Source organism: Mrakia frigida, assembly GCF_051309035.1.
Source record: "Mrakia frigida strain ATCC 22029 unplaced genomic scaffold BDY24scaffold_5, whole genome shotgun sequence".
NCBI classification, from domain to species: domain Eukaryota; kingdom Fungi; phylum Basidiomycota; class Tremellomycetes; order Cystofilobasidiales; family Mrakiaceae; genus Mrakia; species Mrakia frigida.
The window spans coordinates 135,191-152,662 of record NW_027481276.1 but is presented as its reverse complement, the minus strand read 5'-3'; the positions used below and the strand labels follow the sequence as shown (position 1 = coordinate 152,662).

The 17,472-nt window shown below is 53.7% G+C and overlaps 5 protein-coding genes across 5 annotated transcripts; 2 read left to right on the top strand and 3 right to left on the bottom strand.

The window, feature by feature from the left end:
- Nucleotides 1-596: 596 nt before the first annotated feature.
- Nucleotides 597-1,873, bottom strand: BDY24DRAFT_228342 (uncharacterized protein). The gene is made up of 3 exons (XM_076636612.1): nucleotides 1,548-1,873; nucleotides 1,127-1,441; nucleotides 597-1,034 (listed from the first exon to the last, which is right to left on the bottom strand). The coding sequence occupies exons 1-3, from the start codon at nucleotides 1,554-1,556 to the stop codon at nucleotides 756-758; spliced, it is 603 nt and encodes a 200-aa protein (XP_076499432.1). The 5' UTR covers nucleotides 1,557-1,873; the 3' UTR covers nucleotides 597-755.
- An 88-nt stretch (nucleotides 1,874-1,961) lies between these two features.
- On the bottom strand, nucleotides 1,962-6,699 carry BDY24DRAFT_379017 (trehalose-6-phosphate phosphatase). Its single transcript, XM_076639008.1, has 17 exons — nucleotides 6,468-6,699; nucleotides 5,542-6,100; nucleotides 5,383-5,421; nucleotides 5,175-5,294; nucleotides 4,981-5,091; nucleotides 4,854-4,906; nucleotides 4,620-4,768; nucleotides 4,438-4,549; nucleotides 4,251-4,370; nucleotides 4,112-4,170; nucleotides 3,953-4,043; nucleotides 3,511-3,879; nucleotides 3,059-3,413; nucleotides 2,965-2,977; nucleotides 2,690-2,879; nucleotides 2,333-2,560; nucleotides 1,962-2,238 (listed from the first exon to the last, which is right to left on the bottom strand). The coding sequence occupies exons 1-17, from the start codon at nucleotides 6,609-6,611 to the stop codon at nucleotides 2,209-2,211; spliced, it is 2,742 nt and encodes a 913-aa protein (XP_076499431.1). The 5' UTR covers nucleotides 6,612-6,699; the 3' UTR covers nucleotides 1,962-2,208.
- Nucleotides 6,700-7,128: 429 nt separating this feature from the next.
- BDY24DRAFT_438802 (major facilitator superfamily domain-containing protein) lies at nucleotides 7,129-9,812 on the bottom strand (the record flags this gene model as incomplete). The annotated part of the gene is made up of 13 exons (XM_076644392.1): nucleotides 7,129-7,314; nucleotides 7,417-7,503; nucleotides 7,572-7,805; nucleotides 7,888-7,978; nucleotides 8,044-8,130; nucleotides 8,195-8,248; nucleotides 8,332-8,480; nucleotides 8,557-8,582; nucleotides 8,656-8,838; nucleotides 8,944-9,109; nucleotides 9,217-9,322; nucleotides 9,427-9,508; nucleotides 9,619-9,812. 13 exons carry the CDS (start codon nucleotides 9,810-9,812, stop codon nucleotides 7,235-7,237), a joined length of 1,539 nt encoding a protein of 512 aa, XP_076499430.1. The 3' UTR covers nucleotides 7,129-7,234.
- Nucleotides 9,813-11,345: 1,533 nt separating this feature from the next.
- BDY24DRAFT_368620 (uncharacterized protein) lies at nucleotides 11,346-14,036 on the top strand (the record flags this gene model as incomplete). The annotated part of the gene is made up of 14 exons (XM_076638031.1): nucleotides 11,346-11,505; nucleotides 11,682-11,889; nucleotides 11,967-12,065; nucleotides 12,165-12,197; nucleotides 12,298-12,389; nucleotides 12,484-12,604; nucleotides 12,680-12,719; nucleotides 12,800-12,892; nucleotides 12,981-13,014; nucleotides 13,097-13,256; nucleotides 13,334-13,363; nucleotides 13,407-13,455; nucleotides 13,603-13,699; nucleotides 13,774-14,036. The coding sequence occupies 14 exons, from the start codon at nucleotides 11,346-11,348 to the stop codon at nucleotides 14,034-14,036; spliced, it is 1,479 nt and encodes a 492-aa protein (XP_076499429.1).
- A 313-nt stretch (nucleotides 14,037-14,349) lies between these two features.
- BDY24DRAFT_379011 (major facilitator superfamily domain-containing protein) lies at nucleotides 14,350-17,387 on the top strand. Its single transcript, XM_076639007.1, has 15 exons — nucleotides 14,350-14,652; nucleotides 14,820-14,873; nucleotides 14,954-15,028; nucleotides 15,093-15,185; nucleotides 15,277-15,372; nucleotides 15,467-15,568; nucleotides 15,645-15,771; nucleotides 15,846-15,975; nucleotides 16,043-16,097; nucleotides 16,179-16,331; nucleotides 16,414-16,542; nucleotides 16,618-16,666; nucleotides 16,728-16,773; nucleotides 16,848-16,883; nucleotides 16,957-17,387. Exons 1-15 carry the CDS (start codon nucleotides 14,463-14,465, stop codon nucleotides 17,347-17,349), a joined length of 1,728 nt encoding a protein of 575 aa, XP_076499428.1. The 5' UTR covers nucleotides 14,350-14,462; the 3' UTR covers nucleotides 17,350-17,387.
- The last annotated feature ends 85 nt before the right edge of the window (nucleotides 17,388-17,472 follow it).

Genomic DNA, 17,472 nt, shown 5'->3' with positions numbered 1-17,472 from the left:
TGTCCTTCTGCGTTCGAAAGCTCGAAGAGGATCTCTGACCGAGCGGCTCCGTTTTTTTTTGCTGCTAGAAGCTTGGTCGACGTAGCTGAACGACCGAGGGGGGAGGGAGACGAAGTAGAGGCATTCCAATTTCTCAGCAGCAAAAGAGAAAAGGGAGAGGAGAGGGCAAATCGAAAGCAAGCAAGCAAAACCAAACAAGAATTCCCTCCGTTCGAGACACACCGAACTGAGCAGTCGTAAAAAGGTGGAGATGATGCATTAACCAAAAAGAGATGAAGGCTGAAAGGGACGGGAAGAAGTGGGAGAGCAGGAGGGAGCCAGAAAGAGAGATAGAGAGAGAGAGAGACGTTAAACGAGAAACGAAGAGCGTCCCGCGAAGAATGCAGAACCCGACTGAAGATAAGAAAGAGGAAGGATGCAAGACGTTACGTATGTGAAAGAAAGGACAAGAAGAGAAGAAGAGGGAAACGAAGAAGGAGGGAGGGAGGGTAAGCAAACGCGAGTCAGGAGCCGAACGACGCGTTTGATTTCCCTCCGACCTCGTTTCTCGTCGCGTCAAAACAAAGAGGAGAAGTGCTAGAAGGTATCGTGACGGGGCTAAGATTGAGGAGGAGTGGGTAGTAGTGTATCCGTAGGGTAGTTGAAGGTTCCCCTGTAAATCGTTCCTTTTCGGCGTGGTATTCGTGAAGGCGGTAGTCTAAGGTATCGTGAGGTTTCGTTCCGTTCCTTTTCCTCGGAGCACAGTCGTTTCTGTTTCAGCCTCGGAGTCCTTTCCCTCCTCCTCCGAGACCTCCAGATCTTCCTCGCTTGCTGGCGGCGGTGCTGGAGGTGGTGACGGGAGGGAGGAGGGTGGTGGGATGGGGAGGGGAGGCGTAGACGGTGAAGGTTTTGCGTGAGGAGGGTTTGGAGGAGTCGTGAGAGGAGGAGGAGGAGGGAGGAGGCTGAGATTTGGATTTCGACGCAGGAGGGAGAGAAGCAGGCTCGTCCATGAAGATCTTGAGCTTTTGAGAAGGAGGTTCTGGTTTGAGGATGGGCTGGAGAAGATGAAGAAGGAACGACCGACCGAAAAATAATGAGCTCGGGGAGAAGGAAAGGAAGGTTGGAAGGAGAGAAGGTCGAGACTCACGACCTCTCTGAAGCCCTCTGGCTCTTCTCCATCGACGTCGTACTCCTGACTGACATCCCTCAAGGCTATCCTCCTCTTCCTAGGCTGACCGACCTCTGAACACGCACCCAGACTCTTGAAGGACGCCTTCTTCTTGTCTCTGAGAGCGAGACGTTCCCCTGAAGGAACGACGACGTTCTCCTTCGTGCTGAGAAGTTGAGGTCGAGAGGAGGAGAGCGAGAGACCTGCGCAGGCTTCTAGGAGGGATGGTGGTAGAGAGTTGGTGGTGGATGGAGAATCGACAAAGACTGGGAAGAGTTTCTTGGAAGGGCGGGCCTGTTAGACAGACAAGATGGGAGGAGAAGCGGTTGAGCTTTTCTGGGTTCCTGGCGCTCTCCCTCCCTCCGTTCCTTCTCGTTCCTCTCGCTGAATGAGGACTTACGGGTGGCATCGTGAAGAGGAAGAAGGGAACGCTCTAGGGGCGTGAACGTGGGTGAGTTAAAGAGGCGGGTTCGTGAGGATGGATCGATGGCGAGGGAGGGAGGGAGAGGAAGGAGGAGACTGGCGGAGTTGGGGGTGCTTCGTTGGAGGACTTGTCGTAGGTTCGTGAGCAGGAGGGTAGAGAGAAGAGCGTGAGGGATAGGATGGGAGGGTGAGAGGGAAAGGTGGCAGAAGAAAACAAGAAAAGAAGAAGAAGAGGGGTGGGAGAAGGTCGTGGGTTGGGGGAGAAAAAGAGAGGGAAGGTCAAGCTTCCTTTCTTTCCCTCCCTCCCTCCCCCGCGGCTGGTCGGTGGCTCTTGGAGCTTGTTCCCTCTGTCTGCTCCCGATTTTTCACAGGGTGGGAAGGAGGAGGAGAGAGAGAGAGAGATCACGGCATACATACCAAAAACACAACTGATTGAAGCGGGCCAGGAGAAGAGAAAAGATAGAGAAGAGAAGGACGATCATGAACCAACTCCTCTCGCCCCCCTGCTTTCCCTCGAACGGTCTTCGACACGATGTGAAGGGACGGATCTTCAACGTTAGGGGCATCAAAGGAAGGAGAAGGGGAAGAAACAGAAGCGGTGGTAGAAAATCTATGCTAAGGGAGAAGGAAGGGAAAGTCTAGACGAGAGCTGCCATGGCCAGAACGACCTGCAAAAGAATCAAAACAAGAGGACGAGTCGTCATTAGCACCCGAAAACCTCTCATCTCACACGCGTTTCTTTGCCCGAAATGAGTATCTCACCTCTTCTGGGGTCGTAACATGCCACCGAGCGAGTGTCTTCTTCGCTGGAGGTCCGACGGCGGTGGAGAAGCAGTCCTCGGGAGAGATGCTGAGCTCGACGTCCTTCAACGCCTCGATCTCCTGAGGTGTGCATGTCGACGTGACGGCGATGGGTGCTGACATGACGGTAGGTCCTGATCCAGTGATGGGGAAGATGGTTCGGAGGGATCTGAACATATCTTCGTCGGTCTTTGAAAGGAAGAAGAAAGGGGAGTCGAATCAGCGACGCGTCGTCGAAACGATCTTCACGACCTCCTCTCCCTCGCTCCCTTCCGTCCGAGCCATCCGTCCGAGAAACAAAGGAGAGAGCGAACTCACCTTGTCGTCACCAGCACAGAAAACGAAATCGGCGTCGGGGTTCTCGTACAGAATCTGCTTGACGATCTCTCCTTTGTTGATGGCTAGAGGTCGAACCTCCAGGTTCTTCTTTCCGACCAGTACCTCGATCGGACGACGAGGAGCGAGAGTGCTCTCGAGAAGGTCATGGCACTGCTTGCATTGGAAGGATCTGTCGGGGAAGGGAAAGAAGAGATCGAAGTGAGCAAAGTCCTTCGAGGCGACGACGACTGAGAAAAAGAGACGCGACGACGAACCCGAAATCAGGATCTGAGAGTCAAACAGGGATGTACGAGTCAGCTACGACGAAAGTACAGTCTTCTTCGAACTACAAGAGGAGAGAAGACTCACCAGAAGCTCGGTAGTGCCAAGTTATCGAGGCCTTCTTCTCCTCGACGAACGCTCCAGCAGTTCTCTCGGAGTAGAACTGGAAAATCTCCTTGACCTCGTTCATCCAACCCATGTCCAGTTTCTCCGTAAGCGACCTCCACTCTGTCGATCCAGGAGCTCGAACGAAGCATCCGTGCTCGGCCGAGAGTCCCAGGTTCTTGACGCTCCCCCAGTTCTCGAGGAGGAACGCGTCGTCTCGTCCAGAGATGAGGTAGACGACGTTTCGAGGGTCCTCGGTGAGTTTGGTGATGGTCTCGAAGGCGAGAGGAGTAGGGACGGCATCGGAAGGGTTCTTGACGATCGGCGTGAGGGTTCCCTGTAAATTAAAAGCGAAGGAAGGGCGAAGGTTAGTTCGAGTTCAGTTGACGCCGGAAGACGAGAAGCAGGATAAAGAGGAATAGAGAAATACGCACATCGTAATCGAAGAGAAGTAGCCTTTTCTTGGCTCCGTCGTACTTGGTCTTCAGAGCAGTCTGGTCGAGGAAGGGCGTCTGATGAGCCTGATGTTGCTGATCGATGTTCTCGAGAAGCTGCTTGACGATGGCAGCGGCCCACGAGTGACTGGTGTAGGAGGTGACGCTCTCATAGAGCTCAGCGTGTCGAGTCTGCTTCTCCTCGTCCGACATGACCAGTCCTTGGTTGATGGCGTCGGCTACTCCGTCGAAGTCGAAGGGGTTGATGAGCAGAGCCGAGGAGAACGAAGCTGCCGATCCGAGGAACTCTGAAAGGACGAGGGGAGCCTTGTTGGTGTTCTCCTGGCAGATGGTGAACTCCATCGAGGTCTGTAAAGAAAACGGAAAGAGGAAGGTCAGTCGACGTCGGAGTGAAGAGGGAAAGGAGAGGAGGTTGACGAACGGTGTTCATTCCGTCACGAAGAGCGGTGATGAGAGCGAGATCGGCAACGGAGAGCAAAGCGAAGTACTCGTCTCGGTCGATAGTTTGATGGCTGAGAAGCGCGGTCGAGGAGAAAGAGTCAGCTTCGAAAGGTGGTTTCGACGAAGCAAACGTGCTCACTAGTGATGAACGGGAGTGAAATCGAGAGAACCGTAGACTCCGTTGATGTGGGAGACGAGCTGGGGAGGGGAAGGAAAGAGGAGAAGATCAGTCAAGCTCTCGAGGGGTCAAAGAACAGGAAAGAAGAGAAGAGACTCACCTCCGAAACCGACCGCTCGAGCTTCGCACTCTCGCTGAGAGCTGGTTGAGTGACTTGGATGAGAACGACCTTTCCTCGCCACTCGGGGTAGCTCTCCAACAGCCTCTCGAAGGCTTCGAGCTGTAGACGAATGAGAAAAGGGGTCAGTTGAGAGGAAAACGGAATCGAAGGAGAGTAGCGAACGAACCTTCTCGAGCACACCCTTCGACACGTCCAGCTTCTCTCGTCCAACGATGATCTTCTTCCCCTTGTAAAGAGCTCGAAGAGCCTCAATCTTGGGAAGAACGCTAGCTCGGTTACTGCGAAAAGTCGAAGGAGGTCGAGGTCAGTTCGTACCGAAGGAAGAGACGCGTCGAAGATCAAGCTCACCGATCCAGCGACACCCTCTCAGCATCGATTCCGATCGGGCAGTACCCGATGGCTGTAGCAGATCCATCGTGGTCGACTCCAGTGGCAGACGATTCGAATCCACATACACGGATGCAGGTGCTCAAGAAGTGGCGAGAGTAGGAGTAGGTCTGGGAAAGTCGGGTGTGAGAGAGGTTGTTGTGTCAGCCTCGTTGCCTTGTTGGGAGTAGATATCTTCAGGGGGGATCGACAAACCTGGAAGCAGACGAGGTTGGCTCCGAGCATACCCTCGAGGATCTCCTTTCGTCCTGAAGAGAAAGAAAAGAAGGGACGGTGAGACGCGTTTCGTCGAGGAGCGAGAGTGCGAAGAAGTCGAGCTCACGAGGCAAACACCTGAAGATCTCCGAAGATGGGAAAGGAGCGTGTACGAAGAGTCCGATGTTGGCTTCGGGGATGAGGTCTCGGATCATCTTGGGGGCGAGGAGGAGATGGTCTGGTTGAAGGAGGAGGAGGGAAGGCGAGGTCAGCTTGAAGGCTCTCTCGTTCGAAGGAGCGGAGAAGTAGAGACAGACGAACAGTCGTGGATGAAGATGAGATCTCCAGGCTGGTAGACTTCAGCAACCTTGGCGGCGAAGATCCTGTTGGCTTCGGTGTAGGCCTTGAAGGTTGGGTCGTCGACGGGGAACTCTGAGGTGTCTGGAGAGGACGAGACGAAGCAGAGCACGAGAAGAACAAGGTCAATGTTCGCAGACTTGTCGATATGATCGTGGGCAACTGAACTCACAATCTTGCCAGAGAAGGTAGTGGAACAGAGGCCAGAGAGCTGCAAAGGGGAAGGAAAGGAAACGTTCGTGCGAAGCTCAGAGTCAGCTCCGTTCCTTCCTTCCTTCGGGAGCTCCTTCCCCTCAACTCGAGAAGCCCCAAAAGCAGATCTTTCACTCACTCGTCTTGCAGTAACCCTCGTAGTGACCCTTCGCAACCTCCTTCTTGAGCCAAACAGGCACATACTGGATCTTCTTGCATCCCTCCCCAGCAGACGGCACGAACTCCTCGTCGTCCTCGTCCTCGACCTTGAAGTTCTTCATCTCCGACTCAAGAACCTTCCTGTCCTCCGTCGTGATATCCTCCTCTCCCAGCTCGGGAGTGCTTCCGTCCTCTCCTGTAGCTCCAAGAACGGAAGGGTGGATGGAACCCGTCCAACCGATGACCATCTGCTCGTGGGTGTGCGTGAGCGAGGCGATACCGGAGAGCATGGCGGTGTGACCTCGTCGAGTCGAAAGAGACCATCGAGAAGGAACCGAGGAGGAGGATCCGGTAGCGGTTGTAGTTGAAGGAGAGGAGGGAGAGAGGGCTGAAGAGACAGAGGAGATGACGGATTCGGCGGCTTGGGTGAGCTCCTCAACGAGTCCTGACCCGTTCGAAGGTGTAGCTGGGGCGGTGACGACGTCCGAAGGGACTTCCGGGGTAGTTGGGTTGAGGGTTGGGAGGATGGGGAGGTAGTGCTGGTAGAAAAGAAGGAAGGGAAGGGAAGACGAAGGAGGAAGGAAGGGAGGCGAAGGTCGAGGTCAGCTTGATCTGGATGGATTTCACGCTGCAGAGGCGTTCGAAGCTCGAAAAACATCTTCCAGAGGTTTAGTAAGATGCCTATAGAGTGGGCTGGTCTCATGAAGAAGCTGAGAAGTGCGAAGATATCCCGAAGGAGGCGAGAAGTTGAGCTCCTTCCAGCCCCCACCGTTTCTCGCCCACCATCTCTCTCCCTGCCTCTGCTTCCTTCCAGCTCCTCTGCTTCCTTCCTTCCCGTCCCCTTCGAATCCCACCAACTCGAGCCTAGGGGCCTGCGTCGATTGAAAACAAGGTCGAAGAACTCACGCAAACGTGCAGGATTCTCCCCGAGAGCTTTGTTCCCTTTTCCAGGTGAGCGTCCTCGAGGGCCTTGATCTGCTCTCGAAGCGTCGAGAGAGGAACGTTGGGAGTCTTGGGAGGTTCTTGGATGGACGTGAGTGAGATCTCCATGGTGAAAAAGTGGTGAAAGAGAGATTGTCTTTTGAGAAAGGGAAGAGAGGAAGGGGGGAGGAGGGAGAGAAGGGGAGGGGAGGGAAGGGAAGAGAAAGAGGAAAAAGAGAGGGAAGCTGATTGGGGGCGCTTCGATGACGCACGGCCACGTTTCTCTCTTTTTTCCTGAAAATCTTCCTTTACTCAGTAGTAGATCTGAAGGCTCTGTTTGAGAGAAGAAGGCTTCTCGAGCGAGTTGAGGTGTCGTCTCCGAGATCCCTCTCTGCGGGACGCGCGCCTCCCAAAACCCTCTTCGCGGCCTCCTCTCCCTTCTTTTTGCGTTGATGCTTGCGGGGAGGATTCTCGCTCTCTGTCAGAGTAAGGAGACAGAACAGCTACTTGCTGTCTCCGATGGTAAAGGGGGACTTTCGGGCGGGAAGAAAGAGGGTCAAAAGCAGAGGCGGCGACGGCGCGATGGACCGTGAAGAGAAGTTAGATTGATCGTGACCTCGAGGGGAAGAAATCATGAGCAAAGGAAGGCTACAAGCAGAGAGTAGGTATATGATATGGAAGAGGTGCTATGTAGATGAAGAGGCGATGGAGAAGAGCCCTCAGAGGACGAAACCCAAGACGCAAATTAAGGTCTACACAGGAGGCTGAACAGCCAATCGCTTGGTGATATCAGTCTGCTTCCTTCGTTGATCTCCCTTGAGCCAAACTCCGCCTTTGAGGAAAGAAAGAGGGAACGAAGTCAGCGAAGAGGAAAGATCGTCGACGCGTCGAACTCCCGTTCTCAAGCGACCAGACAGAGAGGCCGGAGACTTACAAGCGATGGAGACTCCGGAAACGACAGCCATGTACACAAGTCCTCCTCGGAGAGTTCCATCGACGGGATTGATCAGACGAGTGACGACTGAACGCAAAAAGAAACGACACAACGTCAGAACGAGCGGGACGCATCTCTCCTTCAAACGGACTCACTCTCGACTGAGGCGATTGACCAGATACCAGCTCCGACGGTGAAGATCATGGTGGTAGTTTCGGGAGATCGAACGAGCTCAGATCCAAGCTCAAGGACGACTAGGCGACGCGTCGCGTCAGTTTCCCACGCGTGAGAAGGAAGAAAGAACCACCACTCACGAGGGCTGGATGAGAAAGCAAGGGCACCGAGGAAGATCATGACGACGTAGAGGGATGCGTCGTTGGCGGGTTTGGCTGACGAAAAAGAGAAAGCGAAGGGTATGAGTGCCTGTGCGAGCCTTCGAGACTCGTGGGCGAAGGTGAAATACAAGCTCACCAGCAAAGACGAAACCAATGCAAGCGGCTAGGAATCCAGCTCCAAAAACCTTGATGACGAGGGCAAGATGCCTGATCCGATCGAAGACGGGCTGGAGGAAGAAGAAAAGGGAGTGGGTCAGGGGCGAAGCAACTAGAAAGGTTCGAAACGACTCACGCCCAGACAGATCGCAAACAAAACGCCTGAACCAATAACTACGCCTCCCATGACTCCAGCAGTCTCAGCCGTGTATCCGAGAGGAACCTTTTAACGACGGGAAAGTCAGTTCCCGTCGGCGAAATCCTCGGTTTTCGTTTGGAAGACTCACGAGAATCTGAGCGATGAAGGTTTGCTGGGTTGCGATGGTACCAGTGATGAGGGACTAACAAAAGAGGGCGAAGGGACAGATAGCTGGTTCAGCAAACCGAAGAGCAACCACAAGAGAGCAGGCTCAGAGCCGCTCACCCAACAGATCGTCAAGATCAAAACATCGACCCTCTCCCTCCGTCTCATGGGCTCTCGGCCTTCAACTCCCTCGACCTTGAGTCCGAGGAGAGTCTTGACAGTAGTCAAGAAAGGAAGGGTAGAAGTAGCGGCGGTGAACGTGGGAGGAGCTGGAGGGGAACAGGAGAAAAACGTTTCGAGTCAGTCGCGTCGAAGGGGAGACGGGATGAGACGAACGGGACGTACTGGGAGGCTTGGAGAGAACCCCGAACCTGAACAGAGAAGAACATGGATGCGGTTCAGCTGGTAGCCAAAGTGGAGACTCTACATCGTTACTGGACTCACGCGGAAAGGCAGAAGACAGTCGTCATGATCGCGCAGACGAGGATTCCATGTTGGACTCTCGTTTCGTCAACGATCAATCGAGGAGCAGCGAGTTGTGCGATCAGCTGTCCCGCAACTCCACCAACCGAGTAGATTGCAGTAGCCGAAGTCCTGGAGGTCTCGTTGAACCAGATCTCGACGAACCTGCGTCGAGAAGGGGAAGTAGAAGCGTCAGTGATGGTTTCGTCGACGTCGGGCTTTGGAATTCCTCGCCTGCCTCTCTTTCCGCGCTCGTCAGGCACCACTCACTTGGGTCCGATGATACCGAGCAAGCAACTTCCGAATCCGAGGAATATTTGGCCAGCGACGAGGATGGGATATCCGTGAGCGACGTCGTGAGTCGCTCCGACCCTCAACCAAGTCGCCATCAAAAGGAAGAGTGTTCCTCCCCAGCAAGTGTACTTGACTCCGATTCCTAAAAAAAAAGGGAAGAGTATAGATGGATACGTTGAATCGTCAGCGATCTGTTCAATGAGAAGTGGGGGAGGGGAGAGGGAGAGGACGGAAACGAAAGAAACTGACTTTGAACGATCACAGGCACAAAACAACCCATCACGATGAGCGAGATGTTGGCGATGTTGAAAGTCCAATTGAGAGGATATACCTCGAGCTCGAAGAAGATCAAGATCTGCAGGAGAAGGAAGACAAGGGAGGGAAAAGAGTGAGCGGAGTCTTGGGCTGCCGAGCTTCCTTTCCTCTTCGTTGCTCGACTACGCGGCTTTGAGGACTCACGGGAACGAAAGGAGCAGCAAACCAGAGAGTGTTCATTCCTACAGCGAAGTTGGTGAGGGTGATGCCAAACAGTCCAACCCATCTGTTGAAAGAGAGGGAAAACAAGGGGAGGGAGATCAATCGGTCAACTCTCGCGTCGTCCTCTTCTCTAGATACCAACACCGCCTCGAAAAAATCAGGCGATCTACTCACCTGTACCAGTACTGCTTGTAGAACTGCTCACCATCGTTCTCGTAGCTAAGCCCGCCAACTTCCCCCTCGTTTCCACTCGATTCGACTTCGCTGCCCTTCGTCTCGAGGTCGCCCGTCTTCTCTCCTGCATGATAGGACTCCATCTCGCTCGTTTCGTGGAAGATGGGAGTAGCAGGGATGATCTGAGGGGTCATCTTTACTGGAAGGAGGGTGAAGAAGGAAGGGTCGCGGGGGATGGCGGTCGGAGGAAGCGAAGGAGAGAGAGAGCGAAGAGTTGTGCTGCTGGAGGAGAGAGAGCGAAGGAAGGAAGGAAGGTCCACGCGGGATCTCTGAAGATCCAGGGGTTATCGAAATGAAGGACCGAGCTCTCGGACGTTCAAACTCCAATATGAGAGTCTCTACAACAGGATCCAAGGCGGAGGTGAAGGGCAGGGGGGAGCGTTTGAGTTTCAAGTGCCCGTTTGGAGGCCTTGATGAAGTGAATTGTTGACGCGTCAAAAGGATACCATCAGAGCATCAGAGTGTCGTTTGGGGGATCGCAGGGAAATTGAAGGGCGATGGAGGGGGCGAAGGAAGTCGAGCTGAAGAGAGAGCGAAGCTGGAGGGGCTCGGGTTGTTGAGCTTGAACTTGGTGGTTGGGCGGGTTCCAAGGAGTCGATTTTAGAGCACTGAAATGTATGTACAGGTCTCCGGGAGTGTTGGCAGTAGAGAGAAGAGCGAGTAAAAGCAGCTTCGAGGAAAGAGCGGGTCGAACGGATTGCTGAAACTGTCCAGAAACAAAACAGAGAGAAAAGTCAGTTCTCGATCTCAGAATGAGTTGGAGCAAGCTCGCCCTGATGTGTAGCTTGCTTTGTTTCAGGCATCGTGAGATCTCAGCTTGAAGAGGAAGGGGGAGAGGAGGAAAGAAGTCGGCTCACCTTTCTGATGAGAGGGAGGCCCTCCTTCTTCGTCTTTTGAGCTCTACAACGTGATCTTGACCAGCTAGAAGCTGAAAAGCACCATGTTAAGAGCATATCCATGCAAGAGACAAATCGAGCGGTGAGAGGTGGGAGGCAGCAACACGAAGGAAAGGGAAGAAGAAGGAGGGCGGTTTCGGCTGGTGAGTCTGAGGTTGGACGGTCCGCGTTCCCTTATCCTGGTTTCGAGTCTCTGTGTTTTTTGGAGAAGGGGATAAGAAAGCTGTAGTCCTAGAGGAGGTTTTGCTGCAGCTCGGTGAGCAGATAAGAAAGGATGGGGGGGGGAAGGAGGAGAGATTGTGGACGTCAAGCTCAACACTTTTCTTCGAGCTCACCGTCTGCCTCCTTCCCCCCCAACCCTCTCCCTCCTCAAAAACCTTCTCAACTTCAAGCTCTTTCTTCGACGTCTTCTCATCCACTAATCAGAAAAGTCAATACACTGAACAAGACATCTTTACTTTCGTCATCAAGCGTCCCTCGAAGAAGCGTTCACTGGAGCGTCGAGGGAGGTTTCGACAATCTCACACGAGCTCTCCTTCCTCTCCCCCCTGCGTCACCTCCCTGTATGCGACCTCTTTCTCTCCCGCTCGAGCCTTGGCAGCACTCGCAGATATCTTTTAAAAAAGCTCCCTTCCTCATCTGGCAGGTGTTTGGCGGCCTGTTCCTCCCTCGCCGCCCACCCCGTCCCCTCCGTCTCGCCTGTTTCATCGTCTCTCTCCCAAGCTGTCTCTTCCAAGTCTGATACAAACATACACAGTCGGCCACTACAGCATGTTCGACAGCTCTCTCACCTGTAGACTCTCCCTCTCCCAGCTCCTCGCTCTCTCTCCGATGTCGTTCGAGTCCGGCCGGTTGAACGCTCGCCCCTGCTTTTCTTCCCACCTCCTGCTGCCTTCGAGATCCTACTCCAACATCAACCGAGCCCCTCTACGTTATATCTTTTTTTCGGCGTGACTCTCGCTCCGCATGGAGAGGCGGACTTTTTTGGGGGGAGGGAAGGAAGCGTCCTGTCTTCCTTGGTTGGTCTTCCCTCCTTTTTTGACGACTTATCGTCCTTCCTTCTTCGGAAGGCAACCATCACCCTCCTTTCCCTCGTCCTCTCCTCAGTCTCGGTTCCTGATACCCTAGCAGCTGCAGCTCTCGCCCTCGTTACTCTCCTCTTCGAACACATTCCCCCAAGTCCCTCAACTTTCGACTTTCCTCTGGCCGTCCCTCGACTCTGGTCCCGCTCCTTCTTCGATCTCGTCATCCGCTCTCGTATATACATGAGCATCGTTTACGAGCAACCCAACTCCCAGCTCGCTCCTTACTTCTCGTGAGTCCGGCTCCTCTTCTTTGCCCCAAGACGAACTCTTTCGCTGACCTGCTCGTTGCGTCGCCTCTTTCGTCCAGGTTCCACCTTCTAGCCGTTGTCCTCAATGCTCCATTAATCTATACCTTCGTCAGCGGGAAGGTCAAAAGAGATGCTACCATCTCGACGATGCTCTTCTTGTGAGGACCTTGCGACGGAACGAGACAGGGAAGAAAGGCGAGCTCGCTCGACTCTTCCCCCTTCCCAAAACTGACCATCTCTTGGTGATTCTATCTCAGATACATCGTAACTGCGATTGGGACAAGCTTGATGTGAGTCGTAGTCTTTGGAAGGAGGGAAGGAAAGAGGAAGAGCCTTACGTCGCGTCCGGTTGAGCTGAACTTTCCGGCTTCATCGATGGTTATGCTCCAGGTTCATGAGCGGGACGCTTAGAACGATGCCTCCGGATCAGGTCTCGAACGTCTGTGTCGTCAATGCAGCGATGACGTTGAGCGGTATACCTGGTTCGTCCTTCGAAACTGATCCTCCTCTCTTCCTTCGTCCAGCTCTATGAACTGACCTACGTCTCGTCGCTTCTCTGTTTCTCGCCACCCTAAGCACTTGTCATTTCAGCAACGTTGGTCGTAGTCCGAGTTCTCTTCCGAGTCGTTGCGGCGAAGGGGAGGTTCTCCCAGTTTTCTGATTCGAGAGCTCTGACTCTCATTCTCCTGCTCACACCGTGAGCAATTCTTTCGCCTGACCGTTCCCACTTTCGAACACCTGATAACCAAGACTCTTCAACTTTTTCCTACAGATGGGTCGTTTACTTCTCGTTCTTAACGGCGGGATTGATCGTGAGTCTTTTCTTCCTTGCCGGTCGCGTCGCTGCTCAGACTGACGCGCTTTCCATCGCACGCCTCTCTCGCCTTCGCAGGTTGGATTCTCCCATCGGGAAAAAGTTTACGTCGCCATCTTCTACTGTGCTTACGACGACGTTCCCCTCGTTACTTGGAACACCCTTTGGACGGTCAGTAGTTGACTCGTTTAGCTCTCCTTCACCTTCGGCCTCGATGAAGCTGAGTTCAACTCTTCGCCCTCTTTCGACGATCTCCCAGCTCTGTGGAAACTGCGTCACCATTGCTCTCGAGGGTCAGTTCATAGTCTCTTCCTCTGCCTTCTTTTCCTTCGAAGCTGATGAACCTCCGTCCTCTTCTCGTCTTCCTTTACTCAGTCGGGACGGGAGGCCTGCTCATCCGTCACTACCTCGAAGTCAGGAAGTACAACGTTCAGCGACCATCTGGAACTTCCAACGTTACCAATCTGAGGAAAAACGGAAGGAAGAGCTTGTCCGTTGGCGGTGTTTCGGTCGCTCTTGCTTCTCGTCTCGCCGGGTTCGTCGTGCTTCTGCTTTCCCACCGCTTTCAGATCAAGCTTAACTTAACTTCTGATTCCTTGTTCCCTTTCCCAGCTTCGGGATGTGTGTGCTTCTGGGAGTGATGTGAGCTCCGCGTCTCTCTTCTTCGTCCGATTTCGCTTTCCAGTACGACGCTGACACCCCCTTCTCCTTTTCATCTCCAGTGCATCGGTAGTGTGAGTCCAAGAAGCGTTAATTGATTCTCGTAGCGTCGCTTCCAAGGTGAGTTGAGCTGAACTCCACTCTCCTTCAGCGTTCAAAATGACTTTGGTGAGCTTCACTCTCTCGACCGTCGTTCTTCTTTCGTCTCGCTCTTCGCTGAGGCTACTTTGCTGGGTCATCTCTTTTCAGCTTCCATCGTAGGAGACATCGTAACGGTCGTTCTGGGACCCATCGCCTTCTTGGTCTTCGCCTCGCAAGGTTCGTTCGACGCGTCGCTCATCTGTTCCTGTCCCTCGCTCATCATCTCGCTCTCTCCTTTCGTTGCAACGCAGCCGACGTCCTCCGATGCTGGCACATCCTTCCCGCTCGACGAACTCAACATGGGTCGACTTCAGGAGCCATCGCAAGCTCCTACCCTGCCACTCAGTCCCGAGACGTCGTTCCCTCCGACTACCCTCTTCAAGAGCTGAGGATCAACCCAGACGACGACAGAGAGTCTCTCGCCGATGGGGAGGAAAGATGGGGGAGTCAGGTTGCTTTGAGGAAGAAGGGAGATGATGATTCTTCGGGAAACCCGAAAGGGGACGTGTTGTAGTTGGATTCGGGGTCCTCTTTGTCGTTTCCTCTCTCGTTTCACGCTTTGATCTTCTGGCATTATGTCTTTCTAGTCTATTACACACGCTTCTTCTATTTTCTGACTTCGTCTTGTTCGAGAAAGCAAGCAGTCGTTGAATTGCGGCGAGCTCGACGCGTCGAATCTTCTTCTTTGTTTCTGTTCTTGACGACACCGGATTATCCGGATCGGTTAACTGGACTCGGAGGTTCGAGGGATAAAATACAAGCGTCTAGAATCTTTTCACCGAGATTTTCAAGCCAACCGAAACTGATTTGCTCCCTCCCATCCGACGGGCTTCCTCCCGGCCTTCCTTCCCCTTCCTCTCAACGTCCACTCACTCGTCTTTCGGTCCCCTTCCTTCTTCCTCTTCTCTCCCGCCCTTCAATCTCGTCCTGCCCTGCGTCGATGGCCGCGGCCTCCCTTCCGATATCGACGAGGAGGAGCTCGAACGCGACCGTCCTTTCGCCCGATCCTTCGAGCTCACCCTCGACTGTTCTGAAAGCAGAGGAGAGGAAGCAGGGGGAGCCATCAGCAGCTGTAGATTTGGAACGGGGCTCAGAGATAGACAAGGATGATCCCTTTACTCGCTTTTCTCGTGAGTTTGAGCTTCACGATCCGTAAAGGGAGGGAAAGAGGGCGCAAAGTGAGCGGAGGAAGGAAACGGAAAAGCTCAACATCCCTCCTTCCTTCCCTCCCTCCCTTCTTTCCTTCGAGCTTTGCTCCTGAGCTGACTCTCTCTTTCTTTCTTTCTTGTTCCCACAGCTCGCCGGAAGAGTCTCATCGTAGCAACCATCTCCCTGTCTGCTATCCTCGCTCGTGAGGCAGGATCTTCGTTCTTTGACCTCTCAGACCTGTTGGCTGAAAGGTTCACCTCCTCCCTCCTTCTTCTCGCTCAGCCCTCGCCTCCGCTGCCTTCTTCCCTTCGATTCCAAATATTGCAGAGAGTGTTCGCACGTCGCCAGAAGTTATCAGTGAGTGTTCGACTTTCATGCATCTGCGAGCTCGATAACTGATCGCACATTGCTCTTCTCTCAGACGGCACCGTCGCGATCTTCACAGCGGTTCTGGGAGCTGCTCCCTTGATATGGGCTCCTCTCTCAGGCTTCTACGGTAGGAGGCCTATCTACTGTGAGTGCCACTTTCCTCCGAAGAGGACCTATCCACTTTTTGAGACTTGAAGTGGAAGCCGCGCTGACCTGGAAAGGGAGAAGGAACAAAGTGATATCCCTTCCGGTTCACATCGCGGGATCCCTTGGTGTGGTCTTCAGCAACAGCCTTGGAGCTTTGATAGCGACTCGAGTCATACAAGCTATCGGTGAGTTCATCAGCTACTCACGCGAGGAAGAAGAAGGGGAGGACGGTCGAGCTGACCTCCTCCCTCGTCTTACCAACCTGTTCCCTCTTCTCAGGAGCCTGTGCCGCTCTTTCTGTAGGAGCAGGGACCATCGGTGATATTTACAGTCCCCTGGAACGTGGGACTGCTATGGGAATGTTCTATCTAGGCCTCGTTCGTGAGTCGCTTTCTCACCCTTTCTCGACGCGTTGAGTCCGAAAACTGATGATATCACCTTCTTCTTTCTGCTTCAGTCGGCCCCGCTCTTGCTCCCTCGATAGCAGGTCTTTTTCAGCAGTATACTAGACCGGAGTGGAGATCTTTCCAAGCTCTTCTCGCTGCAGCAGGAGGGCTAGTGTTCGTTCTCATCTTCTTCTTCGTGTGAGTCCGTTCCTTCCGCGTTCGCTCGTCTCGAGTGATTCGAAGCTCAGTCCTCTTATACCTCTTCAACACAGACCTGACACTTCGGATGGCCCTACACCTCACGAGCTCGCGAAGAAGGCGACGGGGAAACGCTTTGTGATGTTTTGGTTCTCCCCGTTTCGAGCCGTCGCTCTTCTGAAGAACCCAAACATCCTGTTGATCGTGAGTCCCGTCTAGCTTCCCCTGAGACGTGCAAAACAAACCCTGACCCCGCTCTTCTTACGCTCAGTCTTTGAATTCGTCCTTCACACTTCTCGCAACCTACGTCCTTCTGGTCCCTTTGAGTTGGTCGACCTCTCCTTCCCTTTCTTCTTCCTGAACGGTAAGGTTCAGTACGCTGACCTCCTTTTTGCTCTCCGTCACAGCGTACACCATGGCTCCCCGCTACGGAATTGAGAACGTAGCTTTGATAGGAACCCTCTACTTGCCCTCTGGGTTGGGAAGCTTTGTCGGATCGCGTCTCGGGGGTCAATGGGCGGATTTCACGACGGCAAAGTGGATCAAGAAGCGAGGTTATCGTGAGTGTAGCTTCGTTCTCATCAGCTCCATCTCACATTTTCTCGAAGAGACTGATCGCTGTCGTCGTCTTCCTTCGTTCAGGTAGACCCGAGGATCGACTTCGTTCGGCTTTGATAGGAGGTCTCGTCCTCTTTCCCGCCGCCGTTCTGGGGGCTGGTTGGACTATGGAGACAGGGAAGGGTGGTCTGGCTCTTCCGTGTGTTTTTCTTTGTGAGTGAACTGCTCAGATCGAAGGGAAGGAGGGACGAAAAACGAAGCCGACCCCTGCCTCTTTCTTCCTTTCAGTCCTCGCTGGAGTCGGCCAGATGTTTGTTCTCGCTTCAGCGAACACCTAGTGAGACTCATTCCCTTTCCATTTCGTCCTTTTCGATGCTCATCTTCCTCTCCTTTTCCAGTTGCGTCGACATCAACCCGGCTCGTTCGTCGGAGACCATCGCGATCGTTAGTTTCTTCTCTCTTCTTGAGTCTTCCCCTAATCAGGACTGATTCTGGTTCTATCATTCGCCTTTGTACAGACAATCTGCATGAGATACTTCGCTGCGGCGGGAGCTGTACGCGTTTACTCTTCCCCTTCTTCGACGCGTCAGAGCTGACCTCGTCCCTTCGTCTTCCTCTGCTTTCCAGTCGGCTGGAATCCTCCCCCTCGTCCGTGCTGTAGGAGTCGGAGTGGCCAACACTATCGTCGCTGCCCTCAGTTTCTTCGGGGTTCTTCTTCTACTCCTGGTTATACATTACGGGGAGGGGTGGGCGAATCGCTCTCCTCCTCCTCCTCCTCCTCCAACAACAACGGGTCTCCCTGTACTCGTAGAGATAGAGCGAGAATCTACTCGGCTGGAGAAGACGGGTGTGATGGCAGGAGTAGGTGAACATCCCCGAGAAGGGAAGTCGGCGGTCGAGATCGAGATGGAACGGAAGGAGGAGGGGTCGAGGTCGGCGGCAGAGGAGGGAGGAGACGCGAGCCGGTCGATAGATCCTTTAAAGAAGGTCGTCTCGACGAAACTTCCCGCTTCGTTATAGAATCAGCTACCTAGATCGATCTGATGTTTTATCTATTCTGAGAGACGAGGCAAGCAGCTCTTCTGTCGGTTTGTCGAACACGCGTCTTCTCCCTTGTCGTTTCCTCTCTCTTGCACAGCGTCC